This window comes from Cuculus canorus, chromosome 3 (assembly GCF_017976375.1).
Source record: "Cuculus canorus isolate bCucCan1 chromosome 3, bCucCan1.pri, whole genome shotgun sequence".
Taxonomy (NCBI): Eukaryota; Metazoa; Chordata; class Aves; order Cuculiformes; family Cuculidae; genus Cuculus; species Cuculus canorus.
In genome coordinates, this window is record NC_071403.1 from 78,519,753 (window position 1) to 78,536,768 (window position 17,016).

The 17,016-nt window shown below is 38.1% G+C and overlaps 2 protein-coding genes across 3 annotated transcripts in view; one reads left to right on the forward strand and one right to left on the reverse strand.

Moving 5' to 3' along the window:
* Positions 1-6,751, forward strand: part of VRK2 (VRK serine/threonine kinase 2) — a 46,271-nt gene extending 39,520 nt beyond the window's left edge. Inside the window, exons 12-15 of one of the 2 annotated variants that reach the window (XM_054062474.1) lie at positions 1,975-2,148; positions 2,448-2,612; positions 4,681-4,845; positions 5,973-6,751. In XM_054062474.1, the coding sequence (XP_053918449.1) occupies positions 1,975-2,148; positions 2,448-2,612; positions 4,681-4,845; positions 5,973-6,212 (744 nt within the window). In that variant the 3' untranslated portion in view covers positions 6,213-6,751. The remainder of the gene's footprint in view (positions 1-1,974; positions 2,149-2,447; positions 2,613-4,680; positions 4,846-5,972) is intronic. The other variant, XM_054062475.1, reaches the window with a different exon arrangement.
* FANCL (FA complementation group L) overlaps positions 6,174-17,016 on the reverse strand; it is a 29,802-nt gene continuing 18,959 nt past the window's right edge. The window contains exons 8-14 of the mRNA XM_009556550.2: positions 10,613-10,763; positions 8,937-9,020; positions 8,272-8,317; positions 8,101-8,182; positions 7,173-7,289; positions 6,776-6,847; positions 6,174-6,311 (exon numbers count right to left, since the gene is read on the reverse strand). Of these exons, the coding sequence (XP_009554845.1) occupies positions 6,276-6,311; positions 6,776-6,847; positions 7,173-7,289; positions 8,101-8,182; positions 8,272-8,317; positions 8,937-9,020; positions 10,613-10,763 (588 nt within the window). The 3' untranslated portion in view covers positions 6,174-6,275. The remainder of the gene's footprint in view (positions 6,312-6,775; positions 6,848-7,172; positions 7,290-8,100; positions 8,183-8,271; positions 8,318-8,936; positions 9,021-10,612; positions 10,764-17,016) is intronic.

Below are 17,016 nucleotides of genomic sequence, written 5' to 3' on the forward strand. Positions count from 1 at the left end.
GAACAACGCAGATAACCAAACTTTCTCTAACTCTGTTGCTGCTTTCAGAAAATCTGGGGTTTTGATCTGTGGTTTTTGGCTGTGGAGAGTATTCAAGACCTGGTGCACTTTGGTGCTGCAGTCCTGACAAAGTGTTGGTTGATAGGCAGGTGCTTCCCACTGCATCTCCTCACAGCACTGTCTGTAGTTACCCTAAGTCTGATTCTTTTTATCTTGGCCCTCTGCATTCCCTTTCCACCTTTCCTTTCATTCACCAAACACTTCTGCCTTTAAAGAGACAACCTAAGAATAGTAGGAGCCACTACAAACGATCCACTGTCTCCTCACCCCTTGCTTATGAGCAAATCTGACTCTAGGTGACCTGCCTGACTCCACTTGTACCAGTTTGGAACACAGGAAAGAAGTGATCTTGGGCTAATTCCCTTCTGAAGACCAGTAAACACCCCTAAGTATCAACAAGGGAGTCCTGTAACACCAGCTCCTTCAAGATGATGTGAAGAGGAATTGTTACAGAAGATGAATTTTAAGATGCAGCTTGCTGTATAGTACATGAATCTAGTCTCAACATGACAAAAAGCATAACAGTGGCTATGTTCTGGTGCTTCATTTCAGTTGTACACCAAGTATAGGTGATGTATTAATTGCATTAATTCTCAGATTTGTTTGCCACAGTTCTTGGCTTATAAATATTATTTTCTGCTTTTTCACCTACAGTGGAAGTCCTAGCATTAGGGCCAAACAAAGTATGGCATGGGCAGCCAACTGTGAGCTAGATTGTGTAGATTTCATATTGAAAAATAATTGCATCAATACTAACTTGTGACTTTTATTAGCATGGAATATAGTAATTTGTAGGCATAAAATAAATATTTTCACAAGTGCTGTAGGTCCTGTTTTGAAAGTGATATACTCGTTTAGGTAGTCATGTATACATTGTGTAGGTACCAGGGCTGGCTGTCAACAAGATTGGCAGTTCTTGCATGGTGTGGTATGGTTCCACGATGCAGAGAAACAGCTTGGGCCCCTCCGTTCAGGTAACTCTGTGGCATTGAGCCTCACCTGTCTAGCTCTATCTCTCAGAGCTATTTACAGGCTGCTTGAAGCCAGCCCGAGTTGTTATTCAGAACAGATACACCTTCATCTTTCTTAACAATAATAATTTTCACAGAATAGGACTATGGATTATATTCTTAAAAGTGTTTTGGATTAAACAATATATGAAGTGCCTACTGGCACTTGCAACGGTATTTAGTTTGCACAATTGCTATCTCTTGTAGGTATTTAATTTGCAGTATAAAAAAGCAGCCCATTATTTCTTTTTTAGCTGCTCTGTTCAGATACAGCTGCTGCATAGAGGACCATATGCAAACAGTACAGTTGCAGGATTATTAGTGTGCCAGAAGTACCAAAGGCATGTGGCATACAGCCTGTGTTTTGGCTACTTTATCCTTCCAAATTCCAAAAGCCAAAACCAGACACCATTCGATACTTAGTGCTCAGAGCAGCACTGCAGAGCACTTGCATTAACTCATGTAGCTATTCACTGTGTGCTCCTCATTTACATTTTAGAAGACTAAAAGAATGTGAGACTTAACTCTTTAATTAGATTACCTGAGTCAGAAGAGTTAGTGAGAGTTTTGCATTTGATTCCAGTGATAGGAAATGCATTCAGCTCTACTTGTTAATGAAACAAGCAGTGACTTACTGGCATGGTTCCCAATAAAGGTTATCGGTGAATGTTTTGAAATGTACAACTCAAGTTTATTTTACAGTGTTCTTTCCAAATACAGCATAGCATAGCTGTATTTGGTGCTGTTTGAAGATGATGTTTATTGATAATTAAAATGCTGAAAACTATTATTTTGAGAGAGATAAAAGCTTATGCTCATTCTTGTTGTTGGTACTGAAGATAGGACATTTTTCTCTTTAAAATACTTTTTTTTACTATACAAAATTGTTCACTGTAAATCACAGGTTCAGTCACCAAAGCCTGTGCCAAGAGCAGTTCAGCAGAAGCAAAAAAAGATGGAAGGTGAAGAACGCATCTATCAAAACAAAGCCTGTACTGGGGTAACAGGCAAACAAGTCAAAGATGAACAAAAGCCAAATCACTTCAGTGGGATGCTTCACCAAACAGAGTGTCAACAGGTAAGGATTTGGGCACTACAGTAATGCATCCCCTGGGAGTGTTTGCTGTGTTAGGAAACATGCTTGGAAAAAGCCAGGAACAATGCCATAAACTCCAGAAGTTGGCATATGCTTACTGGCTTGTATTATTCCAAATGTAGAACTTGGAGTTTCTGGTAAGCACAGGAATTAAGTGCAAATAGGGCACTATCCTTACCTGCCTCAAGCCTGCCAGGTCCAAGTATATGAACAGTACCTGTGGTAATTTTCAGTGCCACTGAATTCTTTTCAGCATACAGAATTGCTGTCTACATCTACAGGTTCACGTACCGAAACCAGCACAACAGAAGCGAAGCAAGGTAAAGGAGGAAGACCATAACTGCCTGCGCAGGCCTCATGCTCTGGGAACACACCAGCAACTCCAGGCTGAAGAGAGGACCGTTAAGTTTCACACTTCATCTAAGGAACCTGACCACCCACAAAAGGTGAGGGTTTTGGTGTTACCTTAGAGCAGTCATGACACCCTGCAGAAGAGAGATCAGCTTTTCTAAAACTAAGAGTTTAAAAAAAAAAAAAAAACAAAAACAATAAACCAGAGCCTGAAGTAAACATATGCAGAGATGTTTGTCACTGACCCCACAAGTCTGTGTAGAGCTGCTTGGTCTTACTGTTAGCAAACTACCACTCCATTTTTTTTCAATAGTTGGTTAGTAAAGCAGAGCACCGAGTGCTTCTCTAGTGTGCAGATAAAAGTGTTGGGAAATGAGTCTCCCTTTGTGGACCCTGTAGTTTTCTTGGTAGAAACTTCAGTCATTTCCTTTTCTACAGAGTGGAAAACTGCATAGCACTCTTAATTAGGTTCTTAAATTCTGACTCTTTAATCTGAGGATTTTAGTAGTTAACTAACTTACCTCAAATATTATAATTACTGCATAAAAAGGTTGAATGAATGTATTCAATCTTATTCTTCAATTGCACATGAAAAAATTGATCAAGGTTTTAGTAAAAATAATGCAGAATAAAGCACATCTTGTTAATCGTACTGTGCTTCTTCTCTATGGAGTTTAAGTATAGTTTAACAAAGAAGTATAGTTTAACAAAGACATTCTACCCTGTTTGTTCCTTTCCTATAGAAAAATAACTTGTTAAATGAGGATGACTTCTGATGAGCACGAAAGTACAACTTTAAAGATAGCTTTATTATTAATCTTAAATTCTTTGCTTTGAGCAGTCTGCTGATCACTGCTTGGACACTCTGGTACAAGCTAGGATTGTAAAGCAGAAAAAGGAGCCACACCCGAGAGTGTCAGGCAGGGAAGTGGTGAGCAGAACAATTTTTGGGGAGTCTTTGGCTGACAGCAAGGTGGACAGATTCTGAAAAGCCTCTGGAGTCCTGACAGAACAGTGACTCCAAGTCACAAATACAGCTCTGTAATACGAGGCTATTCCAGTGCTACTTCCTAGTCCTCAAATGGAAATTGTAAAATATAATAGCAAAAAGAGTAGCAAATCTCCTTATTCCTCTGTATTTTGTGTAAAGGCTACTGTGGTCCTAAGAAAAAAGTAGATGTGGAAAGAGCCACATCTCAGTGTCCAACATGGCACAGGGGAAGAAAAAAAAAGACTTGGTGTAACTTCCCCAGTTTACCTGAACAGTAAGCACCCAGTATGGATTGTAGATCTTCACACCAGAGAATAACTTGGGCATTTGTGTTTCTCTCTTTTCTGTCCGGGAAAGAAAAGTACATTTTTTACAGAAAAGGGACCAATCACTGGTCTGGTATTTACATTATCCTTGTGTTTTGATTTAGTCTTTATAAAAAGGAAAAGCTACCCTTCCAATATGATTAACAGTACTGCATCCATGTAGAATAGTTGTGTGGTAGTCGCTGAATATTGTGTGTAATAGGGGAGAGTTAGAACAGATGTCAGATAACATTTAAGATATTCAAATGAGAAACTGGAGAAGGAAAAAAAAAAAGGAAGATTATATTCCTTTTTACAGACTTCTTGATTCTTTTCAGATAATTTAAGAGATTGGAAAACGAAAGCCATATAGGAAATTTTAGAGTACTGAGGTGAAAATTGAGGGGGACTCTTGAGGCACAAAGCAGGAAAAAACAATGGCACATGCAGGGAATAGAGTGGTGAGAGGCTGTCAAGCATTCTTCAGGGAGCAAATTCCCCACACTTCAATTAGGGACCTGCCTGGAGTAGGTAAGCAGGCACCTCACTGTAGTTTTAGGTGGGATGGTCACCCTGTTGCCATTAACAGGCAATGGGGTTAGTGGTCTGAATACAGCACTTGGGTGGGCAAGGAAGAAAAGTGCTTGGAAAAAGCCAGGAACAATGTCATAAACTCCAGAAGCTGGCACCTGCTTACTGGCTTGTAAAACTTGGAGTTTCTGGTAAGCACAGGAATTAAGTGCAAACAGGGCACTATCCTTACCTGCCTCAAGCCTGCCAGGTCCAAGTACATGAAGGAGTACCTGTGGTAATTTTCAGTGCCACTGAATTCACTTCAGCATACAGAATTGCTGTCTACATCTACAGGTTCATGTACCAAAACCAGCACAACAGAAGCAAAGCAAGGTAAAAGAGGAAGACTATAACTGCCTGTGCAGGCCCCGTGCTCTGGGAACACACCAGCAATTCCAATCTGAAGAGAAGACTGTTAAGTTTCGCACTGCGACTGAGGAGCCCAACCATCCACAAAAGGTGAGGGTTTTGGTGTTACAGAGGACTCGGAGGGAAATTTCTCTTTTTCTGTGCTTTATCTTTTTGGGAAGTACATTCAGAAAAACATCACATAACTGTCCCAGCGAAAGAACAAGTGAGTCTGCTCAGTAAGATGCTGCTGGAAAGCAATTCCAGTTTAGGTATAAATTAAATGAGAAACATTTCTCTGCCAAAGGGGGAACACTTGTCCTACTTCTGTCAGTCAAGAAGGGCAGGGCGCTTGGAGAGACTGGACAGCTGATAAACTGGGAAAGAGAACAGGGAAGACCAAAGTAATACATAAAAAATCATATAGAAACAACAAAAAGCAGAGAAGAAGAAAATCTGTGAGCTGCGTTTATGTTTGATGTCATGGTATTCTTCTATCAGACTGGGCCCATATTTAACCAAAGAAAAAGATGTCTGTCACTAATTTTAAAGAGGAATAGACAGGAAACTTCTTCAATTAGAGAAATACAGTTTACGTTATGAATCTTCAGCAAGATAGCCATAGTGCTCAGGTTGAAATTAAGTGGGATATATATTGCTAAAAATTAACATATGAGTGGGATCATGGAAAGGAAACCAAAAGGTGGAAGTTTTTGTGAGGGATCATGGAAAATATGGTCAAATCTTGGATATGTGAGAAACAGAAGTGTAGTGTTTAGGGGTTCCTTTCAGAGATGAAGGCCAAAAAGTTGAGTGGAGGATGGCATTGCTTCTGGAGATTTAAAAAACCCCAATCACCACCATATCCAACTCGAAGAAACCCCACACTACTCAGCTTTATGCTATGATAAACCAGGAGAACTTCAGCTTTACAGAACTCACACAAATCAAAACAGCAAATCAGACTTCAGAGTAACGTCTAGGGTTTACAATCTGAAGCTTTATTATCAGGAACACATAAAGACAATATTACATTTTTTGGAAACGAGTTAAAGATGTAGAAGAGTTCCAGCTGTTGACTTCAATAGTGCCTGCAAATTCCAGATTTAAGACTTATAAGGGTTGTCTTGCTTTCTCAGGATAACTTAAAGTACCTAGATGCCATCTTTGTTTTTCCAATTCAGATCTCACTTCTTCAATATTAACTTTATTATCACTATATTTTTCCCCCCCTGCAGAAAGACACTGCAAGAGCATCACTGTCATTCAACCCTCAAGCAATGTTCTCAGTATCCAAAAAGAAACACGATCAACTCTTAAATACAGATTATCAAGTATTATTGCAAGAAACTGGTTCTGACACTTTTCCTTCTCTATCTGTTCTATTCAGACTTGCATTTACTAACCAAACATACCCCTACAGTATAGCCATACTTGTACTTCTGGTACTGATACTGCTTTCCTTGTGTTTTCTCTGATGCCACAGTTTTAGTTAGTGCCTTCAGCGAAAATGGAGCGTTGTTCCTGTCACACAGTTTTTCTCAGAGTTTCTTCATTGAAGTTTTCAGTGTCAGCAGCTTGGAAAAGAGTTTTTTAAAAAATTCTGTCAATACTTATGTTTTCAAGGCAAGTTGTCTTAAACTTTCCAAACCTGTGCTCAATATTTATGTTTGCACTAAACTATCTGTACGAGACTGTGTCGTGTTACCAATGTCTGGACTCTTACTTTTTTTTTTTTTAAACTGGACCTTTGTTACAGCAACATTAAAAAATCATGAAATACAAAGGGGTGTGATGTTTAGTTATTCTAACACTGGGATGTTGGTAACTGGTGTGTGGCTATCTTTATTCTGTTTCAGAAAATCTTAAGTTAAATGCTGATGGATTAAATGCAAGGGAATTTAAAGTTTTCCTCTACTGCAAAATTGAAGATCGTAGCCACAAATTCTATTTTCCAACAAAATTTATTATGTTTTTTGCCTTTATCTAACTTACCACACACTATTTAGTTCAATCACTCATTTTCATTACACCTCCTTACCTTACTACAATATGGACACGCACCAAAGATGACATTAAAACTCTGTCTGCTAGAAGGAAGACATTGTAGCCACTGCAACACAAGTAAGTGGATTAATATGCACATTTGTTTCGTATCAAATGTAAGAACAATCTATTACCGGAGTCTTTTCCAAACAGCATTCACTTGATAAACATCTGGCATGTTGCACATTAAGTCAGTCTGTATTAATCACACAGTGAGGCAGGTGCCCTTTCACTGGGAGCTTATTTAGGAATTGTGGGTTAGAAGACAAGAGGAAGCACAGTGACTGCTGTACTACTCAAAGAACTTAATTTCAGCTGGAATTTAAGTGGTCAATGCTTATTTGCTAGAATCTGTGAATTAATGAGCAAGTTTGTTCCACTCATTGCTTTACCTCATACAAGCAAGCCTGGTGAAAAGGTTGTCCACATCGGGGTTCATCACACACTTGGTCTGGAGTGCTGCCGTCGAGTCGATAGGCGTAGCAGATCCCACAGTCCTTTGCAAAATCCTTAAAACATAAAATGTTTTAGCTTACAGTATGACTTGCAAGGAAGAAACAACAGGGCCAGGAACACAGAAAACATGTTCACCAATTTGTCTTTGCTCTTGCAGTCTTTGTTACTTCACGTTACTAAATACTTTTGCCTTCGCTATAGATGTTTACACCATGGTGCTATAAAGAGTGAGATTAGCTGCCAGATGAACAAGACTTTGCTAGGCTATACTTTATCCTCTCTCTGAATTACATCTAGTTTGACAAGCATTTTCATGCTCATGAGCCCCACTGTTTCTTTATTAAACACAATGATTTGTCATTACATTTGAACATCAGACACAAGACCTCGCAGTCAGCTATTAATTTAAAAATTTCACAAGTGAGAGTGAAGCCGGTAATCCAGCACTACAGCGTTGTCAAAAATTAATTCCAAGTGTGTTTGAAATGCACCAGTATTTGGATGGCCTCTTGTCCCCCCTAAGCAGCTCTACCTAATTAGAACTTAGAGTCATCAACATCCATAACAGAATGTTTGGATTTCCCACATCTCATTAGCTACTCTGGAATTTCCTCTTTCCCTTTTAATCGCGAAGCCTGTTATTAATCGCCTTACTGCTATGAAGGCCACAGGAAAGAGTGCACCTCTAATCAAAGGTTAACAAGCGCTGACAATTGTTGCTTGAAGTTCAGAAGTCCTTATGACAATATATTAATCCAATTACCTCTCCGCTATGTCTCTTATTTTTGCTGGCAGTTACGAAGTGACCATTTAAATTTTCCTTATTGAGAAATAACAAGTGATCATTAACGAAAAGCAACTTACACTTTTTTCTAACACAGCACGAGGTGGAAAATCAATTTCTAAGAGGTCTTTCAAGTTTTGTAATAAACTGATCTCTGGATCCCTGCAGGTGGGAGCGAGGGAGAAAAATGTCAACACCAGGAATGGAAAATACCATTTCAGTTTCAAGCTTGTATTATTAAAGATGCTTACCATAAGTGCATGTTGTTGTTCAGCTTAATTCTCAATGGGTTAACAACTGCAAACAATGTACATAAGTAATTACATCATCTTTAGGGATCCCTTTGCTCCCCAACCCCATCTGACCTCTCATATTTCAGTCCTGAAGGGGAAGGCAGGGGCTGGGGTTTTACATTTAAGACACCTAAGTGAAATGACTGCTCTTATGTCTTAATGTTTGGACTTCACTACAGTAATATTTAAAATATCTTACCGTCAAGATATCATCTTGTTTACTTTAGAAAGATGGTAAGAAGCTGTGGGACATGGAGTTAAAACTAAATATTTTCAAACGCTGTAAGAACATACAGTAAATTTTTAATATTTTAAAGAAAATTATACTAAATCAGAAACACTATTGGGGAATCATCTGTAGGACACAAGGTTCCCTCTAAACCATGCTCTAGGAAAGCAGTGGAAAGATCTGTCACTCAGAGCAACCAAGCACACTATGGATTTAGGCTGTTAAAACCCCAGCATCTACTGTGCAAAACTCTCCTGCACACACATTCCACTTAATTCCTGGCTCTGCTTAAGTAAAGTTTACCCCCAGGAGTGTGACAGAGCTTACACTGGTTTCTGCTCACCAGAGACCAGATTCTAGAAGAGAAAGAAACGGCGTATGTCTGCTGCCCTACCGTGATCTGCTCCGAGAAAATAACACTCGGGGAGCATGTTTGGATGCCGAGGGTCTACCTCTATGTTCACAGAGACGTTGTTCCCTAGAATGAGAATGCAAATTAGTCATAGGCGAAGCTTTTCTTTGTAGTCAAGTACCTGAAAACAGAAACCTGTTTTTGAAAGCAGTTCAGCAGTTTTTTTGAAAGCAGTTCAGCAGTTTCTTTGAAAGCCTGGATAATTCAGGCTGGTTTTACTTACGACAAATAATAAAAAAGTTGGTTTCTAAATCGGTTGACGAAATATCAGCATAGATTAAATATTTATATTTCAATGGACTGTAATTAAAAATAGCAACTGATTAAAATACCTGCCAAGCTTGTATGTCTTATAGACTAGTCTTGACCTTAACACTTATTTCTGAGGAATCAAACTAACATAATATGACATAAGCCATTAGAAATCTTAGTGAAATTTTAAAGGTAGTGGAGATGTAATTGTTATTAATTCCTTATCATCATTTACAATAAAAAAAAGAGAAGAATGAAGACAACATTAAGCAGCAAAATCAACAGTCAGTCCCCTCCTCAGCGCAGTCCCAGACTGTGCCAGCAATGGCGTGTTTTTGAAATGGCAACAATTTTTCCTTTACAAGATACCCCATCATCCTCTGAAGTTCTGCTGTTTTTAAGGCATAAGCAGCTCAAAATGGATACAGGTTAAAAATCTCACGGCAAGTTCTCTTCTAAATAAAAACAGGTAAAACCCAACGTTTTTGTAATTAAGATGACCATTAGGCTTGCCTGCCTTGAAGAAATCGGAATAAATGACATCAAAGTTTAGTTGTAACTGAAGATTGTCTGTGACTGACAAAGGGCTCAAAGCCTTGCGCTGCCCTCCCCTGATCTAATGTGAGGCACTTTTTGAGGCTTTTCTTTCCTTTTCACTGGTCTGTGTCAAAGCACGGCAGAACAGAGATAATGCCACCCTGACTGCACACGCAAAACACCACTGGTGTCCGACCCATGTCATTTTAGCCACCGCTGAACTTTTTCTGTGCCTCCCTCCACCCTCAGTGAAGGAGCACCCACCAACTCTTTTCCTTCTTCCATCCACTGCATGTTCAGATTTCTACCATGTGCCACTGACATTTGGGATTTAAGCTGAAAATCAGAACTCTTCTTTCAAAGCTAACATTTCCCCCTGTATCTCCAACCTCTGACAGTGGCAAGTTCCTCCTTTGCAGTTACAAGACTCCTTATCCTATAGATGTAGACCTTAAAATGCCAGACATCAGCATACGAATTAAGGTACTTTTTCCATGGTTAACACTAAGCCTCTCATTTCCTCTCTTCTCTTACTTCTTTGTCCTTTCCACCAGCCTCTTTTAACCCCCTTTTCTCCCTTTGGACTAGTATTACTTTCAGTTTTCTGGGACAGGATCAACGTTAACGTAAGTCTGTTAAAAAATCTGGAATTTGTGAATCAGGCAAGGGCTTCACCTAAGCTGATTTTTTACCAATACCTATTCTTCTCAGGTTATCATGCAAGAACGAGAGTTACGTCTTGCTGGTTTCAAACACTGCCTTTCATTTTCCGAATTCAAACAAGCACCGTGTGATTACATCAACAAAGCAAGAGAGCACCCCGAGTTTTACTTCTCAGACCTGCTGTATTCCTTCAAATCTTTTTGTACCTATTGCAATTCTTCTTGTTGTAGCACTGCGTGTGGGATTTTCTGGCTCAAGCACCCATGTCTTCCCATCAATTTCATCCATGGCATCCCAGAATTCTTTCAGCGATTCTAACGCTGCCAGGAACTGATTATAAATGTCTGTTAAGGAGTTCTAAGAAAAGAAGAAATATATACAAATTTACATGATGTAGTTTCCACCTACAGCCATGCAGAGTATTTAAAAAACAAACTGTAGGTAATTCAAGTATTAAAATCATGTGTGCAGCCAGTTGTATCATGGATGCATAAACTGTTGAACTGCACAGTTTTAATTGATTCATTTAATTTTTTTTTCTTTAATAGCTGTATCCTGAGTACAATGTGTAAGTTCTGTAATCCTGGTAGTCCCAACACGCTGTGATATACGTATGCCATACCTGGATTTGGTAAGCATTTCATACTCTTTTTCAGAAAGCTCTTCTGAACAGTGACAACAAGTATTTGCATTGTAACTTGTAACAAATTAATTTTAGAGTACAAATCATCATAATCTATTATTAAACTTCTACCATTCTGATATTTTGTCTCTACTTCGGCTGGGCAATATGGCAGTGGTACCAAATACACAGAAATACATAACTTAAATAGCCTATTTTTTTTTTAAAGGCTCTAAGAAATACAACCTAACAATATCATAATTATCTCAAATTTAAGCAGTATAAAACCAGACATTTAACATTAGATTTCAAACCATGTAAGTATGGTAAAGAGAAGGAGAAACCACCTAATAATCAGAGGATTACACTCAAGGGATTTCAATATTTGAGAGTGGATTAGATGGAATCAGAAAAATCTTTCATTATACAGGACAATATACAGAACTGCAATGAAAAAAGAAGTCTTTTTGAAATCACCATTGAGCTCAAAAGTAACTATTTCTGCAGGGAAAGACCTCTCAATGCAGAATACACTCAGCTGCCAAGTTCACACCTTTCCAAATGAAGATGCTCAGAGGGTATAAAATGTGAATTTAGGGAACCAAAAGGGGTGAAGAATGGATGAGGAGGAAAGAGAGGAGTTCTAGTTGGGGTAATACACCATGTGGCTTTTGAGCCTGATTTTGTGCAGAATCAGTGGAGTAACTGGGAAATGTCATGAACAGGCCAGCAGGAGAACATGGAGCCATCAGCACATGGCTTCACTGGGAGAGAGGAAGCTACAACAAAAGTGAAGGTGTCAAGAAACCAAAGGCAGCAGAGAAAGGAGATCAAGGGGTAGGCGGAAGTGTTTTGGAGATAAACTCTTCCCAGATATCTTGTTTTCTCAAATTGTTTGGTAGCAGGAAACTCAAAAGTAGAAAAAGATAAATCATTTGGGAGCACCAAAGGGTATTTTGAAATAGTTTACACAGAACAGAACTGAACAACTAAATGCACGAGTCCAAAGCAGGAAGGATAGAGAGCTGACAAGACCTCTTCAGTTAGGGTACAGAGGTGGAAAAGTATGTTTTTAAAAAAACAAAAAGATAACAAAACGATTTCAAATATCTTTTGGCCTGGGAATAAGTTCTTGGAGTCAAAGAGAAAAAGCAAAGCAAATGATGAGGGTTTAAAGAGGTATTTTTCTATAATTAACACAAAATATACATGGGATGGTTTCCTTTACTCTGCAGTAATTATGTTCTTCCTTTCTCTCCTGGACAAAAAGAAGCAAATTATATGAACATTGTCAGATGAAGAAATATGACTTCTACTTGTAATAAGTTTTTATACTTTATGCATAGGTATTTAAGAAAGAAACAGTGTAGCTCAGAAATAAAATGCTACATTTTTCCTGCTGTTATTAAATTATATTAAAGTAGGAAAGCACTTAAGCAGAAAAGTGTGAATACTGCCAATCTCAAAATGTAACGCTTATTATCTTTAAAAGCATTTTGTTACTTTTATAATACCTGAAGTGATATAATAGTGTCAGTCACTTAACCACATCTTAGAGTATAATATCTTCATCTTAAGTACTATTATTTCCAGTATTTTAATAATTTTCACACAGTCCTGAAATGTGATCTTTTGTGCTCTGATGACACTTAAATTAATAGCATAATTTTCTGGTACTTGCAACAGTTGCTTTCCATTTTGATTTTTTACATTTTTCTGTATCACATACAGATAAATCCTCTAATAATCATTTTTATCTTTATCTTCTGGGAATTCAAAGGGTTTCACTAGAAAAAAGAAACATCAAGGGATTATAACCCACAGATAAGTTTTAAAATCCAATTAATTTTAATACTAATTGTAATTTTTCAATGATGTTCCTTAAAAAGGTAGTTAAATCCTATTTCTAAATGCACTGTTCATTTGATCTTATTTGCATGCTTCATTGATGTTGCCAGCTGTCTCCTGCCGTATACATAGATGCATCCATAGCTATTTAAGCACATCACACGCTTGTCATGCAAACTATGAAAACTGTGACATTCCTTTTTATATATTCACCAACTGATTTTTGGTCATTGCCCAACACTTCAGCAAAGACTGCTATCATGCTTTTTTTTGTCTACGCTACACTGCGTTAGTCGTTAACAATGTCAAACAGCACAAACTCTTTGTTTCCTGGTAACCTTTGTACAAACGCATTAGAATTCATATGCATTACGTAAAATATTTTTTTGAAAATAAGACATTCATAAAGCAGGAGATCATCACTGGCTGCCCTGACTCTAAAGATGACGGGCAAAACCAAACTGGTTACTCCATCCTCTCTATCTGTTAGGTTTCCTCTTACACGGCAAAACATCCATTCAAAAAACAAAAGGCATGGCGGTTGTTCAATCTTTCTCAACAACTTAAACCAAAGTGAACACATTTTTAATGTATAGCATAAACCTTGCTTGTTATTCCTAACTACTGAGGATACTGACACCACCTACCCATATAAACAGCGAGCAGCTGGCAGAAGTTAGGAAATACCAGCACTAGATAGTCACAAAATATCGACGCAGTTTTCTGCACAGGTGGGTACCCCTGTCTTTTCTGACTCAATCACTTACTGCTTTTTACAGCTCTGAGCTCCCAAGAAAGTCTGACAGTCCCGGGACACATCCTTACTTTGAAGTGGGTGCCTGGTACATTTTTGACAGAGATTGCATGATTTAATGATCCCATTCCCTTCAGCTAACGACCACCACAGAACTGAGTAGCCCAAAACCATGACGGAGTTTATCATCAAAATGCATTTTCAGATTAGATGGCCTCATTCTGAGTTTTCACATGGAAAAACAGGGGACTGGGGAAATGTTAGTTTGGAATACCCAGCTTGAGATCTAGCTTTAAGGGGACTATTTTTATTAGAGCATCACCTCAGTGACCACAGTTCTCACTTTAAACACTCAACACTTCTCTAGATTTTTCAAATTTCAAGTTGTGAGTGCAGAAAAGAAAGAATACAATTAGTGGTAACTCATGAAAATGCACTGTAAGTAACTCTCAGCACCAACAGTTTTTCTTCTCAAAGCATACATCCAGCCTCAAAGCCCCAGGTTCTATGAGGCAAAAAATCAGATCTACGCTGATATAATCTATACCAGCACAGCCCTTTGGTCTGAACAGCTACTTAATGTTAATTTGGAGGGCCACAAGTCTGTGAACTTAACTTCTGAAAACGGGTTTGTAGAAACTGGATTAAATTGATATTTTTACAAGACAATAGACATGTGAATGCATCAACTCTGATTATTCCCCAGCAGTTTTGGAAAACTTTGTCCAACGTGTCACTTCTGTGCTATCAGACTGTACATATCCTCCATGAATTTCAATAGCAAGCAGGAGGCAAAGCACTTCCTCTGGTCAGTGAGAATCACATACTCTGGACCCATCTGTTTCAGAGGGGAACAGAGCTTCTCCTCTACCAGGAAAATCTGGTGCATCTTTGCAACATTTCTGTTTCCATTTCTGTCCTGTGCACTCTCATCTCCATCTCACCGCTAGCAACATCTCATGCCAATTCTCTCCTTTTTCACTTAATTCCAATTCAAAGACTTTCCCATGTTTACCCTTCTTGCCCATACAGTGTTTCCTTCAATTACAGGAATAAGAGGGAATGGGAAAAGAGTCAACTTTACTCTTGGTTTTTATTTCTAGGCTGGAAAGAACAAAGTTTTCAGTCTGTGCCTGCCAGAAAATCTATGAAATCTTTCAGTAACTTTTAAGAAGTACTAAATGCCCATGTGGCTATTCCACCAACTTTCAAACACCTGCTACAAATCATGGATGAATTAAATATTAATCAAATGGTAGCAAGAATGTTCTAATCAAGGAAAAGACAGCACAATTTATTAAAAATTATTTTTTAAAAAAGGTAAAAATGTGATCTTTATTTTGAGATTTTTTTTTGCTAAAATACTTTCTAACCCCAAACTTGCTCATCCCTAATTAAAACAACTGCCAAGCCTCCTAATGGAAAAGATAAAGTAACCTGAACAATAGGTGCTTTTACCTGCTTGTCCTTTATATTCACAGATAGAATACAATTTAATAAAGTGAACAGTTACTGTATGGAAAAGGGATTAGTTGTATCACCTAAGTAAGGTATGTCTCTCTAGATTTGTTTGGAAACTGTTTACTTCTCATGAACAGTAGTTCAACAATTTTCCCCCCCTTAGCACAAATCAAACAGATCCTGCACTCTGAAATCCTTATAAAAAGTGCCTTGTCTAATATCTCCATTTTTTATATTTATACATGCATATAAAGCTGGTGTCTGTGAAGCTCCTTTGCTAGAAAAAAAACACAATTATGATGCATTTTATTGTGTTTTCATAATAATATCTGAAAAATCTCATTTACGCCACTAAACTTTCTGAATCTTGTATTACTGTTTCATTGCTGGCTGGCTGCATGACCTCATTAGTCATTAATTTCCACTCTCATGACCTTCATGTAGCCAGCCAGGTGGGCAGTGGTCAGTATAGTAACACTACTCATAACTGAGGGCAGCAGGATACTGATGTATTTAAACTGCAGAAGCATGCTGGCAGTATATGCTAAAGTGTGGAGACAGCACATTTATCTAGTTATTTAGAAAAGAATATAACTGAAATAAGTAGATGTTCTTGCACTTGTCATTGAGAAGCACTCTGCATTTATTTGGCACTTATAACAGTAGCAGCAGCAGCAGCATTGCCCTTGGTGCTGATTTCTTACTACTCTGAAATGTCTCCTCTGAGCCAGAATACACTGGCTGTTGCTGATCATGCTGTGAGACACCTGCACTGGCTACTAGGCTTGTCATGACGCACAAAACCCTACCATCTTCAGCTTGACATTGTGCAAGTTATAATTATTCATCCAAATGAATATGTCAGAGCAGCAGCAGCAGACCTCTCATCAGAGCAAAAGAAAAATACATCAAAACATTATCAACCCAGCAGGAAGACAGGGACCATAAGGAAAATTACCCATTTTTAATATGGATGCCATAAAGCCATGTCTATTATTATACAGAGGGGGAAAAAAAAAGAGGAAACAAAACAACCACCCAACAACCCCTCAAGTTTAAAGTCCACAAGCACTGAAGAGAACCTGAAATAGGCAACAGCACACACAGGGGGTGAGAGGAGGGGGGCCAGGGGGCAGAAATCAATTACCTGAAATCTATTTGTATTTTCTTTCAAAGGAGTTTATAGTCTAATGGTGCGATTGTATTATTTTAGTTAAGCCTTGTCAATTTTTACATTAAAAGGAGACTGAAATGATTAAAAATTAAGATACCTAAACTTCATGTTATTTTACTAGAAAATAGGTAAAACATGATCTTTTTCCTTTTTTTGGAAGCAGAATTTTCAGCCACTTGAGTATCTGCTAAATTCTGTTGTTTGATATTTCGGCATTATCTAAGCTTAACACTTATTTTACCACAGCACAAAGACTGCTCATGCAATGATTTCCATGCATTTTGAAACACAACTTAGACAACTACCAAACACAGTTTTTTCCACTAGTCAGTTCATGTTACCCACACAGATAAGGTGCATTTTCAAAAAAGACTGTACAACTAAAACATTTCCATCTGCGTAATGCACAGGTTGCTGGTATTTGGTTCAGTAATGCAGCTGGCTATCTGCAGCTAGAAATAGGATCTCATGATTTCAAAACAGCATCTTCAGTTACATACTATTAATAAATAGTTACATACCTATTGTTCATGTTTTCAAATATTCTAACTGTAAAAAGATATTAAGATCTCAGGCTTTATAAAGTCATATTTTTAACATTACAGTTTTACTTGCTTGCAGTATCAATGTATTGACGTGCATCTTTAGCTTGTTAAAGGCTGCTTTGTTTCTTGTTTCTCAAGAACATTTTATTAAAACCTACGTCCAGTCAGTAGGTTTAAAATCACTAACAGTAAACACAAAGCAATGA